The 25578-nt window shown below is 32.7% G+C and overlaps 2 protein-coding genes across 2 annotated transcripts in view; one reads left to right on the top strand and one right to left on the bottom strand.

Moving 5' to 3' along the window:
- LOC139512580 (membrane-associated transporter protein-like) overlaps positions 1-8882 on the top strand; it is a 37812-nt gene extending 28930 nt beyond the window's left edge. Inside the window, exons 4-5 of the mRNA XM_071300302.1 lie at positions 7263-7438; positions 8557-8882. Of these exons, the coding sequence (XP_071156403.1) occupies positions 7263-7438; positions 8557-8793 (413 nt within the window). The 3' untranslated portion in view covers positions 8794-8882. The remainder of the gene's footprint in view (positions 1-7262; positions 7439-8556) is intronic.
- Positions 8883-10936: 2054 nt separating this feature from the next.
- On the bottom strand, positions 10937-20691 carry LOC139512582 (uncharacterized). Its single transcript, XM_071300303.1, has 4 exons — positions 20391-20691; positions 18846-18956; positions 13283-13358; positions 10937-12159 (listed from the first exon to the last, which is right to left on the bottom strand). Exons 1-4 carry the CDS (start codon positions 20437-20439, stop codon positions 11718-11720), a joined length of 678 nt encoding a protein of 225 aa, XP_071156404.1. The 5' UTR covers positions 20440-20691; the 3' UTR covers positions 10937-11717.
- Between the last annotated feature and the right edge of the window lie 4887 nt (positions 20692-25578).

Genomic DNA, 25578 nt, shown 5'->3' with positions numbered 1-25578 from the left:
ACCCAAAAGACGTGTTGGTAAAGCTTATTGAAGACAAAACGCATCAAGTGTTACCCCATACAGAAATGTTCACTAAAAATGAATTAATGATAAAAGCAAAGAAACGTGGTATACCTTATAGATCCTGGTAAAGGAAAAACGACTTTAACCAGACATAGCTAAGGAACCTGTTATTAAGGTGAAAGATGGTAGAAAAGAACTACAGTGCTCATTGAACCATTTGTTAATTCATTTTTAAGGCAAGTCGAAGTGCTTTACATACATTTGATTAGTAAAATGTCAGAAGCACACAACTTAAAGTAGGCATCGAAGGTGCTTCTAGTACAGTTTGTAAAAACAAACCTTGCAACAGGTGACAGTGATTCCACTTTTTAGGTCAACTGAAGTTAGTATAACTGAATCAACCAACTAAGACACTGAACTACATGTAACAGTAATGATAGAAAAGGCAAAAGAAAGCATAGCAACTTGCATGTGTGATGGACGTCAGAGAACGTTAGTCATATTGTAGAAGTACACCTTCATATGGATAAATTGTATCCCTAAAGTGTAAGGCCGTGTTCACATTGACCTAAACTCGGTGTTGTGTAAGTGTAACTCACACGTAAACTAAACAAAATTACGTTCCCATTGATAAAACTCAATGTTTACATGTAGTGTAAATCATGTTTTGTCTACATGCAGTCGATACTCGATGTAGGCCTTGTGTAGATTAAGTGTACACAAAACTAGGCATTTAAAGCATTATTTTCACCGTGCATATTTAAGGAAGAAACGATTTTTTAATAAAATTGATATTTATAGCAATTATTTATAAAGTTCTTTACAGAAATATTTGTCTTAACTTGATATATATATTTGTTTTGTTTAGAAATAAAACTTAACGTAGCTTTATTAAGCCCTTATCAAGACTCAAAGCAGCATCATTGCCGAACACATAATTCATTTGAAAATTAAGGTCTTTCCGAATCGACTTGACTTACATAGAAATATTTGCCACTGGTTTTTACTCAAACAACGATTCACTCATAAATGCATTACTTAAAAAGTGTGAGGTAAATGTATTGTTTGTCTAGTATATCGGATCCGTGAAATTACACTTAAAAAGTTAAAAAAAAACATTACCCCCTCCCTTTGCCAAATACTTCCTGGAGAAGAAATACCATTTGAACAAACAGAAAAGATAGAAATATAGTGATCCCTAATATATCAATCTTTCTTTTTCGTCTGTAGGCACGCTGTTGCAGCCTACGTTTTATAATGCTTAATCGAGACATCTTTAGTATCTTTAAACTACTACTGCAAATCATCAAAATGGCTTTCATAAAGAAGCAACCACTTAACTTAAAAAAAAGGGGGGGGGTATTTTATTTATTTATCTGAGTTAGAATTTTTTTTCGCGCAAACGTTTTATTCCGTTTTCTTTTCGATCCTGGTAATCAAATTTTTTTTCTTCAACATTTAAGACTATAATGTATGGGGAAACTCTTGATTCAGAATATTTTTTAACATCTGTAGAACCAGAATTGTTTTCTTTATCCAATTTGGGTTTGGAATATTTCCATCCCCCCTATTTAGAGTCAAATGGTCGTTCCCTTACTGCTAGAAAAGTTGTCCGAAAACGTTTCATTCGATTCTACGTAATGAACATTTAAATGACATAGAGTTTACAAATGTGAACAAATCTTATGTACAGGTAATTAAACAAGGTGTATAGATGTGAACAAATTTAATGTGAAACCAATGTCCAGTACATTAAACTAATTGTAAACAAGTTTACTGTACATGGAGTTTGGTGTGAACACGGCCTAAATCTTACCTACGCCTTTCAGTAAAACTAGCACAGAAGAAGGCCATTATTAACGTGAGCTGTGTTCTCAAAATCACATCATGAAGAGGTGGATAAGAAAAGTACATTTTACGAGTGAGTCAATACAAAAAAATAGGAAAAAGAGTTGAACAAAAGTGGGGAGGGGCTAGTTATTGTCGTTGAAACATATTGACCAAATTCGAAAGGCTAAATACTACCATGTATACTTTACGTGTTTCGGTATGGTGTTGAAATAAACAATAACTATTAAGAAAATTTGAAGTGTACCCGTTAAGAATTCAAAGAACATCAGAAAGAATAGAACTCACCCAAACATGTTGTATTTAACCAATGCTACTAAACACTATTACTGTTGGATAAAAAGTTTATCACATTTGGTAAGTCCCCAAGTATCATCCCACAATGGTAAAGTGTTTTTGTCGAAGATGTATGAACCACTGTTAAAGTGGGGACTTTTTAGACGAACATTTAGTGTATTGTGATAAGATGAATGGAGTGAAAATCGAGATTCCAGAAGAAAATACCTTAACAATATCTTACAACGTAGTACAACCGTAAAATGCGATTTCCTTATGTTATTTATGCTGACATTCAATGTAGCTCAGAACAGATAGACACTTGCCAACCTGACAAATTTAAAGCTTACACGGATGTTAACCAACAAAATTCACCTTCTGGTTTTACTACCGTGTCAAGTATGCTAATGGGGAATACAAAGAATCAAAAGTGTACTCAGTGGAAGACATTGTTAAGAGATTTGTGGCTTGTATGGAAGAGATAATGAAGGAGATTGCAGACATGTACATTGATAAAAAGACCTGGTGATGACTGAAGAAGATCTCCAATGTTTTACAGCGAGTTAAGATTGTCACATGTGCGATGATGAATTAGGTGAAGACAAAGTGCGTGATCACGAGCACTTGACATGTAAGTATCGTGGTGCAGCACATAAAAAATGTAACTTAGACTGTCAATTTTATACCTTTGTTCCCATTGTGTTTCGTAACTTAACATGGTATGACTCCCACTTGTTCGTAAAGGCGTTGGGGTTTACCGATGTTGAAGTGAATTGCATTCCCAACACTGATGAAAAAAAAACATATTTTTTTCTTAGAAAGTGGATGGGTAAGAAATGCTTTTTATTGATTCGTTTAGGTTTATGTTAAATTCGTTCGACACCTTATATATTTAGTTTAGAATTTAAAGTTGAACCAATTTAAGGTATGAAAGTCATGATTTGGGTATAGTATAATGAATTAATGATAAAAAAAATGTTTATCTTACGATTTCATGAAGGGTCATTACAACATGACGAAAACACAACTACTATCTGACCGACTTAACAATGAACACATTAGAGTGGCTGACTATGCTCATGTACAACATGTGTTTACTATTTTTTTTTTAATTTGAAACAGAAAACAATCAATTTGGCTTAAAATGTTCATTGACCTAAACACTAACCTTAGAATCATAGCCAGCATCGGATCTGAAAAGTATTCTTTTAAAATGATAAACAACTCAATGTTTGAAAATACCATGGAAAAAATACGTTAACGGGTGAATATAATATTGATGACTACTGATAAGCAACCGTTGAAACTAATAGCTAAACCCAACTGTGACCAATTCGTGGTGTATAACGAGTCCGTGGTAGTAGTAAACATAAAGAAAACCAAACTAAAGTTTGACAAGCCTTTGTACTAAGGAGCATTTATCTTAGACATTTCAAAGATTTTCAATGTACGACATTCATTTGGACTTTTTGCGTAAAACCAACGGGAACAAAGTTCGACTACTGTTTACCGACACTGATAGTTAAGCCTTTTAAATTCAAACCGACGATTTTTACAAAGACATATCTCACATTCAAAACAACATTGACACATCAAACTATTGTATAGACAACCCGTTTTGGAATTCCGACCAACGTCAACAAAAAAATGATTGGTATGTATGTGGTGGTCAAATGATGGCTAACTTTGTAGGGCTTCTTACAAGATGTGCTAATATTGAATGGGTGATGGTCAACACACCAGGAAAGCTAAAGGAACGAAGAAACAAGTCAATTGACAGAACATTACATTTAACGATTACAAGATGTGTTCGATGACCTTTTAACCCTTCCATTATGAGACCTGGAACCCATTGGACGTGTTAGTTTAAGACGACAACCAGCAAAGTGTATTTTGATTCTTACGGACTTTCATTCCCCCTTACGTAATGGTAAATTACTTGAAACTTAAGATCTACTATATCACCGATGAACTTCAGATAAGAGCGCCAGTGGTCTGTGGACACTTTTGTTTGTATTTGTCACAATTGTTGTCTAAAAGATAACCTTGATGAAGTTGCGTCTCCATGACAGACAAATTTGGACTTTATGGAAATTGAGAAATAAATAGGAGTCAATTGCTTGAAGAATTAAACATGAACAACAATCGTATCACTAACATTAAATCTCCGAATAATAATACGGATGCTGCAGCAAAATGACGAGCTATGCGTCAATTGAAATACTATACGAAACAATTACAATTACAATTACAATCCGCGTGTAACCAGATGAAGAGGGATATAAAACGACTAGAGAAAGGATATGATACAACCATTAAAGAATTTGAGAAAAGGGTAGATGAGTTTAAGACCACTCTGCACCAAGAACTCGGGATAAATCAGATTAAAAACTCGACACATAAAACATTGATGAACTCTTGAAACTTTAGTTGTCAATAGAAGCTTAAGAGCAAAACAAGGAAGGTCTAGAGAGTCTGAGGATGTATATTCTATCGAAACATGCTAGTGGCAGATTAAAAGCCGTTAGTGGTTTATTATTTGGTAAAGACGTAGTCCAGATGTTTAAGCCTTCACCACAATACTCACATAACGAAAGTATTCTTTATAATCTTGGGCAAATTGTCAAAGACTATACTTTCTAAAAAGTTGGTACTGCATATCTGATTGTTTGAATCAAGAGTTTAAGGACTTAGGTTACCCTTTTCATCGAACAAAGACCTCTTTCACCCCACACCTGTTTTGTTTTCGCAAGACCTTTCCGATACGGTTCAAATCCTAAACCGTCTTTTTAAGTTAAGGTTCATAAAAAGAACCTTGTACTTCTTCGTCGGTAAAATCCTTGATGCAATACCTTTGGGCTTAAGTGTTTAACACTTGGGACAACAGTTAAGACTTTTCTCGGTCCACCTTTTTAAACATTCTTTTCTTTAAAGTTTAAAAACTGTGTTCGTCCCCTACTTTAAATTTAACCTGTTTCAATGAAAGAAGGTTACCATACAAGTTCCGTACACTTTATATTCGTGTTCTGTTTTACTAGCATTATTAGAAGCCATTTTAATTGATCTTTATTTAAAGGTGTAGTACCAATAAAAGAGATTGGTCACTATAGGGATTCAAAGGTGTGCATTAACGTACTTTTCATTTTAACCACATCTAGCTCATTTTAAAGGTATTGACCCGAGCTATTCCCCACTTAAATATTTTTCTGGGATCCGGGCCCGTCTGGCCACCACAGAGGTTCAAAGTTGCCCATGGGCCATTTATGTATTTTCAATACCCATAACCCATGATCATTTTAGTCACGTTTGTATCTACAACTTATTATATATACCACAGAGTCTATGATTTCGTCGAATTCGGGACATTGAAAGACCAGGGGTCTCACCGTCACCGTCATCTCCGGTAGGTTTTCACTATATATTTATTCTTTTTTTTGGCTTTCTATATATATTTCTATTTATATTTCTGAATGTTTTTAGAGTGGTCGGCTTTAGTTTTAGTTTTATATATTATATATCAAATTAAATATTTGATGTCGTTTTATTGATAAAAATCTATATTACATAAAGACAAATATGCAACTTATATAAGGGTTTATGTTTGAGGACAACGAGAATTTACGACAGCTTGAAGGGGTCATAAAACCGGCGTATCCTTTCACTCCTGTTAACTATGAAAATCATACTTTTTAAATGATTTTCAACTTAATTTTAATATTGAACCGAATGCTAGTAGCCGGTTGGATATTGAATATCGAATATCGAATAACAAACCGGCAGCTTACTTCAAATACATATTTAAAACGTAATGAAATGCTTTTAAAATCAGTACAAGCCGCTAAGTTGTCGAATACCGATGTTAAGTTATATTTATCTAAGATGTAGCGATTTTTGAAACATTTGAGTCTCATGCAGTTTTTTGGTTTTAGACATATCGTCAAAATTGGCTGCTGGAAAAAAGTTGCTGCTATCTTGATTGGCCGATAAAAGTGGCTGCCAGCTTGAGTCTGGTGACTGAGTCACATGCAAAACAAAAAAGACAAAAACCTAGTTTGATAAAAGTAGAAAAAAAAAAACTATTAAGATCATATCGATACAAAGCACAAAAATAACTAACACAACACTAAAGACAAAAAGTACCGATCTGAGAGTACTCGCAGTTTATGAAATCTATAGCATATCCAGTAACAACTAAAGAAGAAGAAAATATGTTTCCAAGACGAAATATCAATCAGTACACATTCACTGGATTTAGTGTAAAGACGATATAAATATTCTACGAAAACACGACATCGTACAATGTAAAACTATAAGTATTGACAGGATGTAGAATTGTATTTAGTTTTGCATTAATGTTCATTGATAACAAAATCAATGCTTGTACCGATAAAGACATTTTAGAAAGATTGTATAACAATGTAAGATTGGTAACCTTTTAGAATACGTGTATTGAAAGGATTGATCAGTTTAGTTTATAAACATTTTTTATATGCTTAAATATGCAAAAGGGAAGATACACATTTTAATCAAACTTGTACAGTCTTCTTCCGCTGAATTAGTTTACATGGATCGTATCTAAATTGATGGGCTCAATAAACTATATTACCGTAAACATTTTGATGTAATGTTCAATTTGTAATAAGTTTTCTACCGACACAGCCAAACTTCCAAATCAAATCTTTGTATCTATAAAAGAAATTTGTAAAGTTTTTAAGTAAATCTACCGTTGAAACAAAGTCATAGATTTTGTTCATTGAAATCTTCAACTACATTACAGACATGAGGAAATAGAACGAGTTGGTATAAATGAACTAAATAAAATATGGCCAAAGTATTAAACATAATCTTCCTAAAAAAAAAAGGAAAATCAACGAATATCGTCTCGTTTGTCGTAAATTTTATTACGGAGTTTCCCATTGGGAAACTTGAATAACATTCATCAGGTTAGCTCGAGATTAAAGTTTTGGGAAAGCAAATACATTTTAACAAAAATACCTTTACAGAACAATGCTTGATGGAGAACGATTATTACTGCAAGGATAAGAAATAATGGGAAAAAGGATAGTAATGAGAGTTTCTGATAGTTTGATAGAAAACTTTTGAATATTTATGTTTAATTTCAATTTGTATTTTAGAAGCAAAGAAAGTGTACATTGTGGGGCAACTGGTGTATACATTTGGAATGATACTTATGGCATGTGCAAGACATCATATAGCTGTTATCGTCCTGTCACCAACTGCTGGAATTATGTATGCTACACTCTTTACGATGCCGTACTTGATATTGGCAAACTATCATACAAAAACACAGGTATTTTCATAAAATAATTTTATAAATAGTCATAATGAAATAACTTAAATAAGAAAAAAATACTTTGTGGGTATTAATCCTTTAATGTGTGTGAGTTTATTTTGCACACGTTGACTGAAAGCAATGTGAGTTTTTCCACAATAATTGAGCGTAATTGTGTAAGTCGTCAATTCATCCACGTAAACTTAAGCTCTCTTCTGAGAGTATCCGGTCAATTGAACTAACCGATGGTATGTTGGGTTGACAATTGAACCACAGCTTTTATGTTTGTTTTTAGTTGCTTGTTTTGTGTGAAAAATCATCAAAGATACCTGGCTAAAAATTTGATACACTATTTATACTTTTGTTGTCTACATGCTGCTCTTTAGCGTTGCTCGGCCAAAATCAAACAACAAGTTGACGAGCATAGCCAAAACTCCCAAAAAAGTTGTGCCAAGTACGGATAAAGCCATCTATGCTTTGGCAGTATGATCCCATTAGCTCGTATACCGGTAAATAAATGTTTTATTAACCAAACATTTAAAGAAAAAATGCGTGAACTAAAAAGTCACACAAATTTTATTATAGTTTCGATTTTGCTGACGTGGGTTGATCTATTGGATATCTCAAACCCCAATTTATTTTTTTTGAATTATACGAGAAAGGGCTTTGTTGTCGAGAATAAATGCCCCAAACTGTTGCATATAACTAAAAAAATGTTATTTTTCATGCTTGCTAGAAGCATTATTAGATAACATAATCATATTTGAAAAGCAGGGTTATTTGGTATAAGGAATTTAATTTTCTTGACAATTTTCAAGTGGTGCTACAAAATGGATGTTGAACATGCCAAGTGTCCCATCATTGCCAAAGTACCATGGATTCATTTTGTTTTAAACTGATAGAAAGAATGATCGTACACACAAGTGAAATTCCAGATTAGTGTCTTTATTTTGTTATTACTTGAATCAGATATATAGAAAAAAAAAAAGGAAAATAACACTTTTATACTTGAATAACTAAAATTTACATTTAAACAGTTGTTCCCCAAGCAGTTTCCTCTCTTCTTGTGTGGTAAGGATATAGGGAATATAAAGCTTTGTGTGATTTTAACATAGTACATACAACTTGCATTCCAGTTTAACGAATCAACTGTTAAAGATAAAGAAGGCCAGACAACCATTCAAGTAAGAGGGCTTGGAACAGACGTCGCTGTCGTCAGTAGTATGGTTTTCCTGGCACAGTTTATCCTTTCTACATTCCTAGGCTCCATAATTGATCTTGTTGATAGTACTGTTACTGTAGTCGTGGCGGCCGCTATTTTGAGTTTTCTTGGTGCAATTAGTGCAACTCAAGTTGTGTATTTAGACTTATAGATATCATTTGAATAGTAAGTTAGAACTAAATGACATCGTATTTGGTGTCAGATCGAAAGGATTGAATACATTAAACAAGTCCTAAATGATTGATGTTTGCCTTTATTTTTTTTAATTCGCTTGAGATAGAGCGCTTTGCCGATTCAGCGTCCTCTTAAAAAAAATATGTTTAGTAAGCGGGATGTATTAATACACCGCCACGTCAACAAATCATGTTATTCCACTGCATGTTGATTTTGATGTTTAATTGGTTGAAACTATCACACGAGACGTGGAACAAAACTTCATATTCCCCTCTGAGTATATCATATTCCCCTCTGAACATCATATTCCCCTCTGTAGATCGGGACCTTGTAGTCTGACGCTACGTGCGGTTAAGGTGGTACCCAACACTTTAACTAAAATTAATTTGGCTCGTTTAATTTTCTTAAAATTTTGACAAAGTATTTACTTTGACCCTCTTTCAAAAATATAAAAATTTCAAAAATTTTGAACCAACCGTTTTATCAGAAAAATTACACTGGTTATATAGCAGTTTGACAAACACTTGTTTTGATCATTGAGAAGCTTAATTTTCCCTTAACAACACAACGTAATTAAAACGTTTAGCTGATTTTACAGAGTTATCTCCCTGTAGTGTTAGGTACCACCTTAATGTGCATACTGTTTTGAAAGTCGTTTAATCAAAATGGCGTTAGATAAGTCATTGTATTACCGTGTTTGAATTTATACAAGCGTTTAAATAAAAAGACTATTAATTTACTTTTGATTCGTACTGTTTATGTCGTGTTTAGCTATTTAAACAAGCAAATAATATAACAAACGTACACAAATTAATATAGTATATTCAGTAAGTAAACGAAGCATAGGCAGTGGAATAAAACATGCATTTCCCTTAGATTCGAGAGATATGAAGATTTGTTCACCCTCGAAAAATCACATTTCCCTCGGGCAAAACCCTTGTGAAATATGAATATTCTTGGGTGAACAAATCTTCATATCTCCCTCAGGAACGGGAAATAAATGTATATTGATCACTTTTAACACGAATGTACATTACAACAGGGTTGTCATAGTACAACAGAAACACTTAAAATGGCACATACAACCTTTACTTTTTTGTTTCATTGGGTTGTTCTATTGCTGCCTCATTTATTAATACCGTGTAGTCATATACTTTACACTTGCTATTTTTTTTTGTAACAATAAGGATAGTTTTCTAAAGACTGTTATCATTTCTTAGAAAATCTGCAGAATTTCGTAGACCGGAACAAAGTATGCAGAATAGAGGAATGTGTTCACGAAACTGACAACATTATAAAACAATATATCAAATTCATTACACAAGTCATTGTGTCATTTTTACGTCTTGTTTATTAACCAACACTAGACATTATTGTATTAAACGCGATTATACTCTGTAGTGCACGCCACGTGTACTAATGACCGCACTTGATTTAGAGTTGCGCTCCTTTTGAGTGCAACAGTGCAGCTGTTAAATCGTTTGGTCGTCAATATATTTATCATGATTTGCTGCTAATCGTCAACTATATATCTACCACTTCTTTTCTATTGTCAACCTTTTGTCAAAACAACCATTTGTCTTAGTTTCTTCAATGATATAAAAACCACAAGGGTGACTAGGTGTATAAAATGGTAATCTTAGTCTTCTGACCTGCATTAGACCATTTGTCTAAGTGGGACTTCCGATTGGACGTGTGTGATGATGTAAATTACGACGACATATCCGGTCGGAATGGGGAAATGATAAATAAAATACTCAGATTTGTATGCCTTCCTGGTTCTATTCTTTGTCAATGTATGTGTCCGTGTTTGATCGGGCGACCTACATTAGTGCGAATTTGGCTTTCGACAGGTTTTATGTTTGCACGAAGTTACCTGTGTGTATCAGTGTTATTATCCTGAGTATAAAAAAGGGCAAAAGATACCAGCTGGAGGGGACATTAAAACTTATGAATCGAAAATAAACTGTCAACGCCATGGTTAAAAATTAAAACGACAAACAGTAGTCCACAAAACACAACATAGAAAACTAAAAATTAAGCAACAGGAACATAATGATTTTTCGATTTTTTTGTTTTTTGAAAATAAATTGTAATCATAGATATGTTATACAATCGAATAAATCTTTCTTTGTTTATTTAAAGTTTAAATTTTAAACATTTAAAAGCACTACATGAAAGTAGAATAGCAAAGTTTTTAATAAAATACAGTTTGTCTTTCCTGGAAAGGAACTTACAAGTATAATAGTCAGGCCCATTAAATTGTTGGTACCTTCTGTGCATTCATTTGGAACAGTTGTTCAGTCTTGGTGGTATTATAGACTCACTGATAACGTCATTTTCAACCAATCAAGTAGTTTGCAAATAGTTTACGGCTTTCATTCATTGTAGCATATGACTTACAATCTTTTACATAACTGCCATACACTTTCTCCGCTGGGAAAACTGGCAATCGCAAATCCTTGCCGTGTGTATAAAAAAATTTTTAACGTTCAGGATACAATGCGAATGCTAGTATTACTCACTGGTATTACTGCCCTAGCCATGTGTGAATTTACAACAAATCTATGGCTTTAATGAATTATTTCTGAATTATACAATAGCCCTTCAAACCATTTCTCCAACAACGGTGGTAAAAATTCATGCCAAAAAAATTCGTGTGAGAATGCGAGAAACGTTTCAATTACGAATATAGAATAGTTTGTCCATTGCAAGACATTTTCCCCCAAGTTTATTGTAGATAGCGGAAAAAAGATGTAATGTGACGAGAATACTTCACACTGGCCGTTTGTATCAATCTCGTTAATACTGAATCATGATTAAATACAGTGTTTAAATTATTAAACAAAGATATTTTTATTTAAAACACAAAATCAATGAAACACAAACTTAAGCAATCAGCTACGTTCGAATTTCCTGGGCACTTTGAGAGACATTTGTTTTTAAATTATCCATGGACGTCTTCCCCTTTTCACTGATAATGTCTAAATTTTCTTTAGATGCATCGATATATGGAATACTAGAACCCATACTAGATGTTTTTGAGGTTAAATTGGGAACAACCAGTTCTACATTTTGATCAATGTTTCTCGGGAGGGATGTAGTTGGAAATGGTTTATCGCCTGGTTTATTAAAGGCCCCAATCTCTATGTTTACATAGCATGTGTTCTGACTCTTCTTGGAACTGGATCTTCTGGTAGGTTTCACCGGAGGAACTGTTCGAGAATTTTGTGATCCGTCACGTTCTGGTTTATTTGTAAAAGCTTCTGATTCCGTTTGTTCATAGCCATGGTTTACGTAACTAGCGCGATTTGCACGAATTTCAATTTTCTTTTTCTTGAACCTGAAAATAACCACATAGATTAAAATGTAATCTGAGCAAATACAAAGTGTTTCTTACAAAGCACTCTGTTGCATAAATTCAGCGATACATAACGAGATAACAAGGATGCAAAGATCTTTCTTAGGGAAGTCATACATAATAAGCACGTCTAATAATCAAGTGACAATTCTACAACAGATCCATCCATTACACTGCTGAACACATATTATATTCATAATTGAACAACAATGTTAAATCTACAAATTTGCAGAAGCTAAACTGTGTTCCTCCCTCGCCGGGATTCGAACTCATGCTATTCTGATATCAAGTCACCCCCGCCAGCACTGTGTCCAGCGCTCTAGATCACGCGGCCACCTAGACCAAACTAAAATAAAAGCTCAGCTTTCGGTGATCGAGTGTTAGCCTTTCCTCGTCAGTAGAATCTAGAGTTGTAACAGAGTACATGATAAATTAGGCATGAATGTGGAATTAATTGCAGATTCGCTAATTTATCTGTCAGTTTAAGATTTAACTGTGTTCTTTTCTTGACGTTTATTCAACGACAATTAGACTTTTTAAGACTTCGTTTTATTGTATTTGATTATATCATCTTATTATTTTTTTTTTTATCAAACTTGATACATTCAATAAATAAAAGAAAGCAAATGCCCGGTGTTACAAAAGAGATGTGCATATAATTGGTTGTGTTATCCGTTCTGGTTCTTCTGAACAGATTATCATATGGATACTAGTATGTATAAAGTAAAAACAGTCGATATTAATTATGAACCCCCTTTTTCTCTTTTTTTTTTTTTTTTTGTTACGCTAAATGTAAGAAATTTGAATGTTTTAATACAAGTCTTTTCACTAGTGGAATGTCTTATAATCTTTAATCATGATGTAAATTGTCAGTTCCTAATTCTTCACCAATATAGATTTGTAACTTTTACAAAATTAGGAGTTGACACAGAAGCATCGCCACAAACTAGTTATTAGTGATTAGTTGCAATTGTTAGTGTATTTGAACTTTTAAATGGACAATATCTTCAAATGAGATCAGAGTTCAAGTACCGATACTCATTTTCCTGTGTGTTTCTTCTCTTAAAACAACTAATTATGGTAGAAATCATATTCTAAACTTTACCTGCGTATCACAAGCAGTGCTACTACTATGGTAACAATGAAGATCATTCCTACAGCGGCCAACAAAATGATTAATCCTGAAAAGACATAAATAAAGTCAAACTAGAGATTATATGCTTGATTTTTTGTTGCTTAACGTCCAGCGGCAAATATTTCATGCATGTTCAGGACGAAGAGATTATATGTATCTAAAAGTAAAAAACAAAAATACCAAACTCCAAGGAAAATTCAAAACGGAAAGTCACTAACCAAGTGGCAAAAATAAAAACTAAAACACCTAAAACGAATGGAAAACAACGGTCATATTACTGACTTTGTTAGGTATTTCCGTATAACGTAGGAAATGAAGATTAAAGCCGGTTTTATGGCTGGCCTAATCTCTCACTTGTATGACAGTCAGAATAAAATTCCATTATATTGAGCAAAAGAAACAAGATATAATTGTCAAATATATCAAAATGGATGTAGAGCAGTCAACATTGTGTTATAATCTTAATCACGACAAGAACAAGCAGCTATATGTACAAAAAAAAAAAAGAAAAAAAAAAAAGGCATATAGACACTCTACAGATAAAGCCCATGATCAAAATGACCAAAGCACAATAATTCAATAGCGGGATGTATTAATACCACTGGGGTAAAGCTGATGACCGTAACTGCATTCACAGTCATCCCAAGATGTCGGATGAAAATTAGGTCAGTTTCTGTATTGTCTGTTCAAGTGTTTCTATATCATTTTCTTTACAAATCATACAGTGAAACGATGTAAATTTATAAAAGAATCACTCGGAAATCACTAATTACTTCTGAGAAATGTGCATGAAACTGGAAATTCGATTTGAAAAAATCGCCAAGATGACCGTAAATCACAACCGAGATGACCGTAACAGAATCAGCGATTCATAACAAGGCTGACCGTAACTGCTTTTAAGATGACCGTAATTTGTAAATGATGACCGTAACTTTTAAAGGATGACCCTCAATTCTAAGAAATATCCGTATTTATATAACTATCTCTTTGTATCAAATGATTAATCGTGTTGGTATACACATATTAATATGAGAGTTTTATCCTATAGGTAGAAGAAAATAAGACGTGCTTCAAATGCAAAGATTACCATATGTATCTTTTTTTTACGGTAGAGTGTTTAATTTTTAAAATGAATTTGCCAAAAGACATGCAAATGAACAGGAAGGGAAAACATGCTACAAAAGCGCGATAAAATGACACCTTACAAGCATAATGAAAAAAATGCGGTGCACAGTTCAACTGCTCGACATAAGATTTTTTTTTGTTTCTGGGATTCCTTTTAATGACATATAATAAATACACATTTTTAAAAATGCCAAAAAAAAAAAATGCATGTACACCCATTGATATTATATCGTCTTTCATTTTGTCGTGCAAATAAAATAACAGAAATATTTTGAAAATATCATTCGAATAAACTAGTGAAGGTGAGCTCCAGCAAAGTAGATCCTTATAATAGTATTGTACGAAAAGCGTATCACAAGGCGGAACGTTGTCAATTTGTATATACAATGTATACAGAAATGTTATTCATACAGTCAGGATTCTACTTCTTCAAAATTATCTCCCCATTACGCCAGTTCATGATCACAATCGTAGAAATGGAAGCCATTGTAGGAATGACGCTCTGCCAATTTTGCTCTTGAAAACTGATAAATTTATCCACATAGCACCATTACGATCGATCGTTATATGTCAGTTATATTTTAAAAGACAAATGTATCTACTAGCTAATGAGCATTAGTTAATGATCTTGTCTGCATTGATTCAACTTAAAAATATTGTCTGTTCGGATGTCAGATGGAATTTTTGAAAATTCTTAGGCATTTAAAAAAATTCTAATTAAATATTTCGTGGAAGGGCAGACTAAACAATTTTAGTGGTTGAAGATTATAAACCCTAGTTAGGCAGCAACCATTTGATTTTCTGGGGGGGGGGGGGGGGGGCTATGGTTTTTTTTAGAAAAAAAAGTTTGTTTCCAGTTTTTGGAGAAAAAAATAATTTGTTTTTGATTCTGAGAAAAAAAAAAATTGTTTGTTTCACCCTCAGCTGCCACTATATGTAATGCTAAAATTGAAAGAAAAAAATTGTTTTCGACTTGTCGCAAAAAAAATTAATTGTTTTTCGCCGCAGGCGAAAAAAAAAGTTTGTCCAAAAAAAAAAACCATAGCCCCCCCAGAAAATCAAATGGTTGCTGCCTTATCACAAACAAGAAAATCATATTTTTTCGAAGATATCCATTTTCATCATCCAAATTAAAAGACTGTCGTCAAGTACTTTTAGAAAAAAATAGCTATTCGAACACACCTACTCTGTTTTTGTGATTCATTAGATAAGTATCTCACTTGACCCATATATTTCATCTTGTCGTACTGTCATTTTTTTACGTTATAAAGTCAACCTGTAGCTTTGATATATAATAATGATAGAATCTGAAGCGAGATGCTATATAAAATACTCTTGCTTTGTGCGTTTTAAAGACAAAATATACACCCAAACATGCCCTAACATAAAAAGGTGCACTCGATTTTTCTCTTTTCGATACAATCGTTACCTGTTTTGGGGAATTTTTTCTTGATTCACATAATGGAAGGGCAGACACGAAAATTCCTGAACTATAATATTGATATGTTCTCCGTCCGTGATAAAAAAAAATCGGAGGTTATGCATTTTCTACATCCAACTTATAGATACTATATATAAAAAAGAAGATGTGGTATTATTGCCAATGAGAAAACTATCCAGAAAAGACCAAAATGACACAAACATTAACAATTATAGGTAACCGTAAGGCCTTCAACAATGAGCAAAGCCCATACCGTATAGTCAGCTATAAAAGGCCCCGATAAGAACCATGTCGTCGACTTGATATCTTATTGTTTTGCATTACTATGTAATAGATACATTGAAAACTTATGCAAATGGTGTTTTTAAAATAAGAAAATTGTCGTTTTATTTGTTTCTATTAACTTTTTAGAATTTTGTTACTATATCAAACATTGCAGTTAACATTTATCGCTTTCTCGATACACACAGAGCTTCGATTCTTTTGTTCTATTTCAAAAGTGTTTCCGCCTGCATATACCAAGACAAATTAAGATTTTAATCTGCTTCCTCTGGAACCATACACATGGGCTCGATTACCAAATATTCGTATGTATTATTAATGTTTTTAATGCTCCATTTATTGGCATTATGTTTTTCTGGTCTGTGCGTACGTTCGTCCGTTCGTCTGTTTGTTTGTCCAGCTTCAAGTTAAATAAAATTGAAACTTAGTACACATTTTCCCTATAGTATGATCTTTTTAATTCTAATGCCAAATTACAGTTTTATCCCATTTTCATAGTCCACTAAACATAGAAAATGATAGTGTAGATGAGGCATCCGTGTACTAGGGACACATTCATGTTTCTTCAAATTTTCGTCGTATCGCTGTCAATTTGTGTTAAAATTTTAACGTCGATATCAATAAATATTTCATTGTTTACGAGAAACATGCAATTTACTATCATTGTTATAAATCCTAAATATGGCCAATTATATTATAGTTTAAAAAAAGAAATTTATGAAACATATTTATATCCGCTAACCGTGCCCCTATTGAGATCGACAAACTCAACAAAAAAGCTTTGAATACAATACGGATATTTCTTAGAATTGATGGTCATCCTATAAAAGTTACGGTCGTCTAGGTATATAAATTACAGTCAGTCTTTACAAATTACGGTCATCCTTTACAAGTTACGGTCATCTTTTTACCAATCACGGTCATCCTTGTTTTATGTTACGGTCATCTTGAAAATATTTTGATTATGATTTACGGTCATCTTAACGATTTTTTCAAATCGAATTTCCCGTTTCATGCACATTTCTCGGAAGTAATTAGTGATTTTCGAGTGATTCTTTTATAAATTTACATCGTTTCAATGTATGATTTGTAAAGAAAATGATATAGAAACACTTAAACAGACAATACAGAAACTGACCTAATTTTTCATCCGACATCTTGGGATGACCGTGAATGCAGTTACGGTCATCAGCTTTACCCCAGTGAATACACAACCACACCAAAAGGATATTACCAAAATTTAACAAAAAAATTACAGGTTAAAAATATGCAAAGACAAATAAAAAACATTTATAATCTGTAATTAAGATGCTAACCAACGTCAATATCTTATCAACAATGTTTTCGTAGAAAAAAAGACGAGCCGGTCTTTGACACAACCCTTGTTCAACAACTTTCTGCTGAGATACTTTTAACGTTTTCTAAAGCCTGAGTAAGGAAACTGATATACCGAATGTGAGGTTAAATGTATGTCCCATATGCAGGGGAAGTAGGTATATTATTGCTCAGGTGGGGGAATTTTAAAATTAAAATAGTGTCGTTTGTCATACAATCTAGAACTGAGATGACCGCTCATGTCAAATTCGAAGTATTAGTTTAAAATTAAGGCGAAGAAAACCGTATGTTTTGTTTCTTCAATTTGAAGTTCTGGAGGATTCATTCATGAAACCCCATCAGAAAAGTTGGTATTGTTAAAGAAAAAACATCAATATACTAAAGTATCTGAATGTGAAATTAATGATATGGCTTCTTTGATTTTCTTGTTTTGAAGGAACTCCGACTCAGCTGAAAATAAGAAGAGGTCGACAAGGAGAGTTGTACAGCTCGTTCCCATAGGAATGCCGACAGTTTGTTGAAAAATTATACCTCCAAATTCATATGTTGTTTGATAAGACACTCAAGCATAATGACCAATTGTTCCTCGATGTAGCTTGTTTTACCTGTTTGTTCGTTATTAGCAAATGCAATACATTTATAGCTTGTGTTACCATTTTTATATTAAATAACATTGTGGATTATTTCTTTCAGTCGATTTTTCAATATTCACATGGGAAACAGTGGTATAAAGGGTTGAAAAATCAAAGGTTTTGATAGATTTCATTTCGAAGAAAGATCGAGATTTAAAAGTATCCAGAAGTTCTTTAGGGGTTTTAAGAATCTACAACTGGTTGATACTACTACGCAAAACAGTTTCACAGTGTTTCTAAAAACATAAGTTATTTCACTGTGGATAATTTTTTTTCTTCAATCAAATGTATGGACAACTCCTTTGTAGACCATGCAAATGAGTCAGCAATGTAACGTTGTTAAATGGTTTGCTGTCCCATTGAAATAAACTGAGCATGTCTTTTTACGGATTCAATTTCAAGATCAGTAAAAAAAAACATTTAGAAGAAAAATACTTGTGAAAAATAATTGTGCACGATATGACCATATACATAATTGTTTTATGGTGTATAAACTTAACTGCATTCTGTTCATATAACATACAAATAAAACTGTGTTTTATATATAACATAGATTTTCTACAAACCAAAATGTATTTCGTTTACGTAGTGTACAAAATGTATTTTGTATTTATAGCGTACAAACCAAAATGTATTTCGTTTATGTAACGTTCAAACTGTATTTTGTATTTATAGCGTACAAACCAAAAAACTGTATATTTTATTCGTATAACAATACCTTTTGTTCCAAGTCCTTTAGAATTTGGTTCATTACTATCTATCTCCACCAAATTATTTGATGTCATCTCCACAGGTGTCGATCTACTATTCTGTGTTGTGTCTGCTAAAACTAACAATATTTTGAAAAGTTGAATAAGTATAAATTAATGATTATAACTGTTGATTTCTAAACATCCACTGTTAAACATTGCATGCATGTTCAGGATAAAAACAATATAACAAAACATACAATCGGTAGATTATGCCATAGGGGCCGCGTCGACTGGAATAACGGGAGGGGAAAATGAATACCACCGGCAAATGAAGATGCAAAATTTCACCTTACAACAAGCCAATTACTTCGACTCTTCAAAAAATTCTGTGTTGCAACGGTTCTTAACGTGCAGAAATGTTGATACTGTCTCTATATGAGGCATCGGATTTAATGTCGCGTGGCTGCGTACTTGTACATCCCGTACCCAAACGGACGCTCCCCTTTGTCAATGGTTTTGCTGTCGGTTAAAAGCAGACAAAAAGTTATATTTTTTTCTATTCCCCAGTCACTTATGTTGTGTGGAAAATGCTATAACATAATAATACTTTGGTCGTACCTTACTCAACATGGTATCAAGTGAGGAAGATTTATCTGTATCAATTATGTAGTAACACAATGCTTAAATTCTATAGATTGATTGAGTGGGTTTTTTTTTACGCCGCATCAGCGCAACAGGACTATATCGCGATGAGAGCTGATTCAAATATTTTTACACTAGATACTAATCAAAAATATAAAATTCCATAAAATTATAGTGTGCACATACTATACATGATTAAACAAATTAAAACGGAAGCTATTAGCTAAGATACTTATGTCGCGTGTCGATGGTAGATACATGTTTTATATCCTGTTTGTATTTTAAAGTGACTGTTTCTTCCCTTAATAATATAAACCTACTTTTGTCTACTTTTCTTTTATGCAGCTTTGGAATTTTTATAGTATTCGACGAATTTAAAAAAGAGAGATACATACATTTAGATAATTAGATAAATGAATTCAAATAAATAATCAAATTGGAAAAAAAAGCATTTCGTAAAGCAAGCTACTTTGACAAAACATATGTTCACGGTTTAATTAATATTTCATCTTATCATATTTTGATGGCGGTTGACAATTATAAAAAAAATAATGAATAATGTAATGCATGTTTTACTCATATATCATCATATTCCTTAATGATCTGATTATTTTTGGAAATACAATTTCTATTCGAAACGTTAACAATGCGAAACAAATAGTTTTTTTTTAACCTATACTATCTCGAGTATTCTATGTTTGTTGGGAATACTTTACTGTTATCCTTACTCTGATGAGATGTAAAGAATGGTCTTGAAAAATTTACAACATCTTTTATCAATAATACTTAATTAAAGTCTCGGACTCATAACTGACACAGTAACAAAACAAAATACAACTTATTAAAATAAATTTGTCTTATTGCAAGTCTTCGGTGCAAATGTAAGATGTTATGCAGAATATAATTAATTAATATAAATGTATACTCACCCTGTCTTATGATATCAACGAATGCTATAACATACATGTAAGTCGCCATTATGGTAACCTATGTAACATGTGACTAAGCGGATTATACAATGTACATATAATTTCAAGTGTTTTTTGTTCATTTCAGAGAAAGAATACTTAGGCAAAAGAGGTTTATCCAAGTTTGGTGTGATAATAAACTGAAAACCAAATACAGCATTCATGTACGCACTTTATAAACAATAAATGTTGATTTTATATTTCCTAGACAGACTATTAAACAATTCATTTCCAAATGAGGTTAAATGATTACCATTGCAATAGTTTTACCATCCTTTGTAGACAAGACAAGACAAGACAATTTATTACAACTTAGGCACACGTATGGTGCTACAAGAGGATAACAATTATACATTAAAAATTACATACATACTTATACATTTACAAGAAAGTCACACAATAGATTAATAATTGATATCATACAATAAAACTGAAATATATTTGGTTGATTTGTTTGCAAAATTCTTAATTGCAACGTGGTTAGAAATTATTGTAACATGCTATGAATTATGAAAATATTTTTTCAATATGTCTCAGAAACATGCACACTTTTGTTAGCACTGGCACGTTACAGTGTGATAAAAGACCAATAAATTTCAATTGGGAAGGATTTTTTATGTAATATGTAGGTATATACCTTTCTCTTAAAGACATAATTTGTTTATTGGAACATACAAAAAAATAATGATATTCGTCACCAATGGTATTTGAATCGCAGTGACAGCATATACGATTTTCTCTTGGTGTATTTTTCCACCGACCAACTTCTATAGGGATTTTGATGTTTGAACATCTAAATTTACTGTAGATGTATCGATCTGCCACTTTAAGATTAAGTAAATATGGCTCTAAACAAAACATTGTTTTGTATGAAGCATAAAACACACCTCTAGATGAGTTTGTCATATCAGCAGATAGGCTCTGTCCGAATTGGTCAACCAATCTCTGTTTTATTTCTTTTTTAATATCCGAACTTTTGATATCACCCTGTGCATTCCAGACAAAAGAAAATCCTGTATCATCTAAAATTTGTTTCAAGGAAGATAACCATTTAAATGAGTATTGGCCTGAGTTATGTAAGTTATACATTAACTGATACAAGATCCCAGATAATTTGTTATTATTGCTTTGCACTAGCCTTGACCAAAAGCATAGTAATTTAGTTTTGATATTAATTTTTAATGGAAATCTGCCAGTTTCCCCATAGACCATATAGTTTGGTGTTGTTGATCTAACATTCAGGACTCTTTTTAGGAAACTCAAGTGCACCTTTTCAATCATGTCAACATTTTCATGACCCCAGATTTCCGACCCATAAAGCAAAATTGGAGCGACCATACAATCAAATAGTCGAAACTGCAGATCTGAAGGGATGTTTACATTTCTTAACTTATAGTATAATGCATACAGTGCTTTTTGTGATTGTTCAACAAGTTTTTTCTTTGATAAATTAAAATTACAATTGTATCTTATTAAAAATCCCAGGTAATTATAACTGTCGATGAGCTGTAACTCCTCGCCCCTTAGCATGAATCTCATATTTCTTTTACGCTTCGCCTTCTCAAACACCATTACTTTTGTCTTATCAATGTTTACATTTAGTTTCCAGTCAGTACAGTATTCATCAAACTTGTTTAACATTATTTGTAAATCGTTAGCTGATTCTGCCAATAATATTGTATCATCAGCATATAATAACAAGAAAATTCGAATATAAATGCCTAGTTCATTTAGACAGTATTCATTTACCTTTTCTAAACCTGTTATATCATGCTGAATAAAATAGCTTTCAAGATCATTAAGGAAAAGAGAAAAAAGAAAGGGTGATAAGTTTTCACCTTTGCCTAACTCCAACTTCGCACGGAAAGAAATTTGAACAACTCGAGTTATGTCTTACACATGATTTGACATTAGAATAGAGGTTATAAATAGACTTAAATATTTTTCCGGTTATGTTACTAGAAATAAGCTTTTGCCACAGTCCTACCCTCCATACAGTATCAAAGGCTTTCTTGAAATCTACAAATGTACAGAATAAACGTTTCCCAGAGAGTAAAATAAAGTTGAATCAAACAGTATAAACTAAATATATTATCAAGTGTAGAGTACCCTTTCCTAAATCCCGCTTGGCATTTTGAGAGTAATTCTACTTCTTGGGCAAACTTGTCTAGTCTGTTATTTAGTATAGCTGTAAATACTTTACCTAAACATGATACCAGTGTAATACCTCGATACGAGTCTGGATCGTTAAGAGCTCCCTTATTCTTATAAATGGAATTAATTATTCCCATTGACCAGATTTCGGGTATAATCCCTGTGTCGAATACAAAATTAAACAATTTTACATAAAGAGGTAAACATACAGACATGGAATTTTTAATAAACTCGTTTCTTATTCCATCATATCCAGCGGCTTTGTTATTTTTTAATTTTTTAATGACTTTGATAATTTCTTCCTCGGTAATAGGCCCATTTAAAATTTCGTCGAACTCATTTAACTCTAGGTTAGGTAATTGAAACTCTTCCTCCTCATTTGCCACACTTTCGTTAAGCTTCTTAAAATGTGCATACATTACTTCTAGTGAAATTGGACTTTCCTTTTTTTGTTTCGGAGAGAATCTATTTAAAACTTTCCAAAATTCTTTCGGGTTATTTGTTGATATATTACGAAGCTCTTTTTCTGTCTTCAACTGATAGTTTTGAAAACATTTGTTTATTTCTTTTTTGTATTCCTTACTTGCTCTTTTCAGTGATTTCTTATTATTTATACTTTTCTGTTTATTATATTTATATTTAGCCGAGTGAAATTGTTTTCTTTTCAGCTTACATGATTTATTAAACCATGGTTTATTCCTATTTTTGGCCCCATGATTTTTTTTTAATCGGATTTTTATTTGCAAAGGTTCCAAAGGAATCCTTAGCTGCCTGCGAGTAAAAATTTGTTAAACTAGTTATAACTCTGTTTATATCATGATTATCTTTTTTTGAGGATTCTATTTCATTACACAAATCAAGAACTTTTTCCTCGTTCTTTCTTATATTTTCGATGAACTTGTGTTTATCCTTTTCAATCCATTTTATTGTCTTCCTTTCATGTGAACTTTTTTCTTTTTCTATAGTAGTGACCTCTGTTTTGAGTTTGACATGAATGCGCTTATGAACATCTGAGAATAATGCATCAAAAGGAATAATCTAATACTCGTCAATATATTTAAAAAGATTTGACGAGACAATAAAATAGTCAATTAAACTGTTGTCTTTCGTAGTAGCCTTACCTATACCCTTATCCGAACCTGTCCTACCCCCTGTAATATACAAATTATTTCTCTTACAAAACTCTACTAGTTTAAAACCCTGAGTGTTTGGACGCATTTTATCTTCTGAACATCTTTTTAGTGGAATCTTTAATGAAATTAAATTTTGGTAATCATATAAAAAATCGGTTATTTCATCATTTAAATTTTCGTCTAAAACCTCTACCAAATTTTCATCTGGAATGACAAAGTCCAAAAGGGTTCCAGTTCTGGCATTAAAGTCACCAATCAATGAACACAACTGTTCATCATCCCTAAGTGTTACCATCTCCCTTTCTATTTCCTCAAAAGCCTCTTTTGATGCATATTTGCTATTTTCTGGTGGTATATAAACACATCCGATAGACATGTTTGATTCGTTTGAAATATTTTTTAGTTGCATCCATTGAACAAATTCACAGTCGGTTTTGATGAATTTGATATTTCTTTCTATTGATTTACTGTAAATGACCGAGATGCCCCCAGATTTTTTCTTGAAATTTTTTCTACATTTTGAAAATGAAAGATACCCATCGGGCAAAGATAGCATATCAAATTCATCAATTTTTGATTCAATACATACCAAAATATCGTATTTTTGAATAGTTTCAATGAATTCGGGAATAATCAGTTTAGATTTTAAGCCACACACATTAACACAAGACAATTTTAGCCCCCCAGGTTCATAGTTCGAAAGTTCAGAAGTAACCTTAACTCTTGTAGCGGCGTTGTCCTACACATATTCGTTTTCTTCATAGTTTGTATCGGAAGATTGTGTACGTGTTCGTTTAAACGGTCTAGGCGGTACTGGAGGACTTGTACCACTTTGCTTTTGATTGTTTTTCAAGAGGGTCTCTCTGTATTCAGATGCTATATTCTGCTCTTCGTCTGTACTTTGATATTGTTTTCCATTAATAAATAGTTTGTCTGGGACCAATTTAACTTGTTTCCCTTCGTGTCTAGCTTTTTTAAGAACCGGGTACAATTTTTTCCGCCGAGTTTCAATCTCTTCCGGGAATTGTTCATTAACTCCAAAGCTCTTTCCTTTTAATTTGTTTGTATTTCTAAGCACCGCTTCTAGTTCTTTTCTGTATAAAAACCTTGCCACAATAGGCTTTGCGCCATTAAGTCCTGGCTTGCCAAATCTATGGACATTTCCAAGTTCTACATGAAATTCTATTCCGAGTTCGTTGTGCATAAAGCGTCGAAGCTTTTCTTCACAGTTTTCATTTTATTGAAAACCTAGCCCTGAGAAAATTAGATTGTTTTTCATTGTAAGAACATGATTTTTAAACACATCTTCAGTTTTTTACTGTTTGTCTCCTACTGAAATTTTTTTTAAAGCCAGCTGACTCACCAAATGCTGGAAATAGCCTATGACAAATGAAAAGTCAAAACGCTTACTCGACCGATTGAAGTTAAAAGTTCGTTCGAAATTCGTTTGGGAGCAAAGTGCAGACTTCTTCTCGTTTGATATAGACTTCAAAGAGGGACTAGAATAAGGACATTTCATAAATGCATAAAACTGAAGAAAATAATAAGGACATTTAAGCCGTCTCATGTTACTTCAAAATAAAGTTCACATACAAAAACAAATTCTACATAATTCTGCAACTTATAGGAATGTTAAAGTTAACCGAATAACTCCATTTACGAGCAGTTAATTATTTTTTTAAATTGTAAGTTTTCGGATAACATATAGATGATAGAAGACATGTTTTTTTTGTTAATGTACTGTCTGGTTGATGTCTCAATGATGTAGTATAACATTTATTTTTTGATTTCCATAACAGTTTATAGGATGCGATTGAGTGGTGTATTAGTTTTTTGGCCTCTAAACTTTGATTTAAATGATA

Source organism: Mytilus edulis, chromosome 2, assembly GCF_963676685.1.
Source record: "Mytilus edulis chromosome 2, xbMytEdul2.2, whole genome shotgun sequence".
Lineage (NCBI taxonomy): Eukaryota > Metazoa > Mollusca > Bivalvia > Mytilida > Mytilidae > Mytilus > Mytilus edulis.
The sequence above is the reverse complement of the archived record's forward strand: the minus strand, read 5'-3'. Positions and strand labels throughout refer to the sequence as shown.